General features: G+C 38.0%; 1 protein-coding gene across 1 annotated transcript; it reads left to right on the top strand.

Moving 5' to 3' along the window:
- Nucleotides 1-1,906: 1,906 nt before the first annotated feature.
- On the top strand, nucleotides 1,907-2,851 carry LOC119823248 (olfactory receptor 2B6-like). Its single transcript, XM_038343145.1, has one exon. It carries the CDS (start codon nucleotides 1,907-1,909, stop codon nucleotides 2,849-2,851), a length of 945 nt encoding a protein of 314 aa, XP_038199073.1.
- The last annotated feature ends 2,035 nt before the right edge of the window (nucleotides 2,852-4,886 follow it).

Here is a 4,886-nt window from a genome sequence, read left to right as displayed (position 1 = left end):
CAGGCATATGCCATCTCACCTAACTTAGATGCAATGATTCTGAGTTTAAGCTGTGAGGAAAGTGTCTCCCTATCATTCCTCACTGTTCTTTATCCTATTCACAGATCAATGATACAAACTTAGAAAATAGCCCTGGCTAACTAAAACCATCAAAATCACCAATGTCTGATTACAGTAACAGGAAGTAACAAAACAAGGGGGTCAGAAGATCTGAAATCAACCTCTTAGCAGTCACATCAAATTGTTATCTTTGTAGTGTTTACTGCTTCCTAATAGATATCTGTTAATTATATATACCAATTATGCAGGGTAAATATAAGGCAAGCATAGTATGTTTGGGAAGTTACACCAGGTAAATAAAGAATCCATAGTTATTAAATAACTGGTATAGAACAAAAACTGAGGTAGGTTTGCAATTTATATTATATTTCTGAGTATGTTTACTTACATAAGTATAGCTATGCTTGTTTTTAAAGAAGGAGAATATTGAAGCACGAAATAGTTAATGACACCTCAAAAATCATACAGTTAGTGAACAGAATAACTGAGATTTGAAGAAGGAAGAAAAGGTGCCATTTATAAAATAACCAGAAAGAAGTACAAAGCAAATTAACTCAAACATAGGAATTTAAACAAATATGAATTTAAGCATGTATTTATTTACTGAGTGTATACACACTGCATGTAACAGTGGGAATATGCATGTCAAGGCATGTGTGTTGAGGTGAGAGGACAATTTCAGTAATTGTTTTTTTCCTTTTTTCTTTTTTTTTTATTCCACCTTGTTTTAAAGCAGGTTCTCTTACTTTTTCTGCAGTTGAGATACACACAGGAACTTCTGGTAGATTCTGCTGTCTCTGCTTCCCATCTTACTGTAGATGTGGGTGATCACTACTACATGTGACTTTGTTTTTATTTTTTAGTAATGTAGGCTCCAATGATAAAACGAGTTATCAGTTTTGTACAGCAAGAATTTTTTTCACCAGTTGAGTTGTTTACCATCCCAATGAAAACAATTGAAGAATCAGAAAAATTGGCCATTGAGGTTACTTTTCTTAAATGATTATATAAAGGAGTTGCAAGATTTGAATGGGACAACTGAGGTGGTCAACTTAGTAGAACAAGTGAGCTATACTTAACAATATGGGAGGCAGAAGCGAAATGTATACCTTTGTACATGCTGATAATACTGAGAAATTAGAAATTATATAAGGATATGAATATTTGAAACTCTGGATTTCTCTAAGAGTAAAACTCCAAGTTTGTACAAATATTTTTAAATATCACATTCACGTGGTACAAATATCTTAGGCCTGAAATGCCGAGGCCTTGCTCGGATGTTTTGCTTTCTTCCTCTATGATGCTTTCTTTCTCTTTATAGGATGGGCAATAGAGCCTGGAAAGAACAAAAGACGTCCTGACATGCCATCTTCTTATCATGCAGGTTTTATGAAATTTCCCAGGTCCCATGATGTTCCTGGCCTCTTTGTCACTGTGAGAAAAATTGATGTGCCAAATCAGCTCAGTCTAAGACACAGATTAATTGCTCTCTACCTGCAACCAAGTGGTTTGGAAAAAGCTCTGTCATCTCAAAATTTGTGTTAATCTGTACAATGTTATCACTGCTAAATACCCATGTCATGTAGAGCCAATGGTAGTAAAACTAATGCATTTTTAAAACTAAATTTAGAGAATAACTAGCTTGAATAGTTAACAATCATTAATTAACATTCCCCAGGTACATGACTGACCTTTCAATATTATAACACTGTACAGAGAAAATGGGAATTTTATCTCAGCATGTCTTGCTTCTGATTCTCAGTTGGTTCCTCTTAACTGATTAATGCCCATCCCTGAAGTTGGATATTTACAGGTTGTAGCTAAAATTTTACCTGTTAATACTAATATGTGGACCAACAATCAAAGCTTGATAGATGGCTTCATCTTATTGGGATTTTCTGACCGGCCTTGGCTGGAGACACCTCTCTTTGTAATATTTTTGGTGGCCTACATCTTTGCCTTATTTGGTAATATCTCCATTATCCTAGTTTCCAGACTAGACCCCCAGCTTGACAGCCCCATGTACTTTTTTGTCTCCAATCTTTCTCTTCTGGACCTTTGCTATACTACCAGCACTGTCCCTCAGATGCTGGTCAACCTTAGAGGTCCAGAAAAGAGCATCAGCTATGGTGGCTGTGTAGCCCAGCTTTATATTTTCTTGGCCTTGGGCTCAACTGAATGCATCCTTCTGGCCATCATGGCCTTTGACCGCTTTGCCGCCATCTGCAAGCCCCTTCACTATCCTGTCATCATGAGCCAGAGACGGTGCATCCATATGGCCACAGGGACCTGGATTAGTGGTTTTGCAAACTCTCTTGTGCAGTCCACTCTCACTGTGGTAGTCCCCAGGTGTGGACAGAGGGTAATAGACCATTTCTTCTGTGAAGTCCCAGCTCTTCTGAAACTAGCTTGTACTGACACAACTGTGAATGAAGCTGAACTCAACGTTCTTGGAGCTTTGCTGCTCTTAGTGCCACTCAGCCTCATCCTGGGCACCTATGTGCTCATTGCTCAAGCAGTACTGAAACTTCGTTCTGCTGAAAGTCGCTGGAAGGCCTTTAACACATGTGTATCACATCTGCTGGTGGTCTTCCTATTCTACTTCACAGCCATCAGTATGTATGTTCAGCCTCCCTCAAGCTATTCTCATGATAGGGGCAAGATCATGGCTCTGTTCTATGGCATTGTTACACCTACACTCAACCCGTTCATCTATACTTTGAGGAACAAAGATGTGAAGGCTGCTCTGAGAAGGACACTGACAAAGGAGTTTTGGGTCAAGCCAAGGTAGTCACTAAAGAAAGACCAAGGAAGGAAGACTATACATATTTGCCTCTCAAAGAAGGTTCTGTACTTGGAATTGAGAGAACCATCTAACAGATGCCATGGTGTTCACAAGAGTAACTGGATCTAGAAGGAAACAATCAACTCTTGGTTAAACCTATACTACACTTAGGTACTTATAAAAGTACAATAGACCCTTCGTTGTTACAATCACCTTAATGCTTGAGCTCTGGGCAGGACTGGACACGATGACTGAGGAGCTCATATAGCACCATGTGGCCATGCCATTTGTGGTTCTGAGTCACAGCAACAAAGAAAATATCACTTTCTTCTGCTAATCCTGAGATTCACAAAAGAACAAAAAACAATTCTATCATTTTGAGCCAAACTTTAAGAAATTACTTAAATACTAAATATTGACCAATGTGGACTTTGGTTAGGACCACTCCCTGGATATTCCAGTTACCTGACCTTCAGGTGTGTGGAGTTTACAGGTTAAATTTGGGTCTTACTCTCCCCACTTGAGTTATATCCTGGGGCAAATCTTTGACTCTATGATGGGTACCTGCTTATATTTGTATATAATAACCATCAGCTTAATGGCACCCAGATAGGAATCATCATTTAGTTATTGTATCAGTGGTGTAAGAGCCAAGAGTAATTAACAGAAGCAGAAAGGCCAAAGGCCCTGTGATGGTTGACATCTGAGTTACTATCTAGAAGCCTGGAAATAGATGGGGCAACAGTCATTTATTTTATCTCAGGCCTCCTTTTTGTAATATTTCTTTGAGTACAGCCAGATTGTAATCCTGAATGGTTTGTTTAAAAACAATTTTTCCCCTTAAATCCATGTATTACCTCTTTTCTGTATAAAGCAGGCCAAGTGTACTATTATATTTCAGAACCATTTTAGTTAATGAACCAGTCATTTAAATAAATCTGGAACAATTTTCCTGTTATACCAATTGACATTATAGCTAACCATTTTGTCCCTGGTGCCAGAAAGTTTCCTTTTGACTTAGTGTTCCAGCCTTTGGGGGGCAGATGGGCAAAGGACAATGTACTCTCATCTGTAACTACTTCAAGCTGAAACTAGAGCATCTTTATCTTTATCAGGGCCCAGGAAGGCTGAAGGGCTAGTCAAAGGCTGGGCAATGGGACATTTTCAGAAGCATTTTATAGTTAATCCATCTGAAGAAACAGGGAGCAGTCGCATCAGCTGGGCTGGTTGGCATTAGCTTTTAGCAAAGTCGGTAGCTCAGCAGTTTGCAGTCTGCAGGTGATCACTGGATAAAGTCTTAAAGCCAAGAAGAAATATGCTGAGACAAATATAGGCTAGGGACAAAGGTTAAAATTTAGAAACTGAAAGAAAACCTTACATGTGGAAATTGTAGGCCTATGGCCCTAGTCATTGGGAAAGGGGAGGAAATCTAAGATCAGGAGAGATCCCATCATCAGGAATGGACTGGTGAGGAAATAGACTGTACTTATCTGTAGTCTATTTGACCTGTGGCAGGTGGTCATTCTTATGACAGTCTTTTGACATTCTTAGGACTTCTTTAATTCCCTGAAACTTACATGAATTTTTAGTTTACAAAAAGAGATAAAAATTCTAGACATTATCATTGTATGGAAATCCACACTGTAGAAAAATTAGCTGACAGGTGTCTGCTAAACAACTGGAACAGATTTATACCTTGGAGTCATAATAAAAACTACAATATTGGGTTAAAAGTTATGAATTTTTTTTCTGCTCAGAGAGTCAGTCTTTAGCCCAATGAAAAGCACTTTTAAGTCTATACTTGGAAGACAACTAAAGGAATTTTAATATCTCGAGCTTGTGTAAGTAGACAGTGTTCTACCAGCTTATCAGAACTCCATTGACTAATGTTTAAGCTCTGAACCTTTGAAATAATGGCATAGGAAGAAACATAAATCTGAAGCATTTTGTTTTTATATTCCTTAAATTATTTTGAGACCCTGAGAACTTATTAAAACTTTTTATATTCTAAAACCTTGATATGCCTCAGAGAAATTTATTC

The sequence above is a fragment of the Arvicola amphibius genome, chromosome 9 (assembly GCF_903992535.2).
Source record: "Arvicola amphibius chromosome 9, mArvAmp1.2, whole genome shotgun sequence".
Classification (NCBI taxonomy): domain Eukaryota; kingdom Metazoa; phylum Chordata; class Mammalia; order Rodentia; family Cricetidae; genus Arvicola; species Arvicola amphibius.
Note: the sequence above shows the minus strand (reverse complement) of the source record. Positions and strands in the feature narration are given on the sequence as shown.

Coding starts and splice junctions, on each gene's coding strand:
- LOC119823248 (XM_038343145.1), top strand. CDS start 1,907: ATGTGGACCAACAATCAAAGCTTGATAGATGGCTTCATCTTATTGGGA.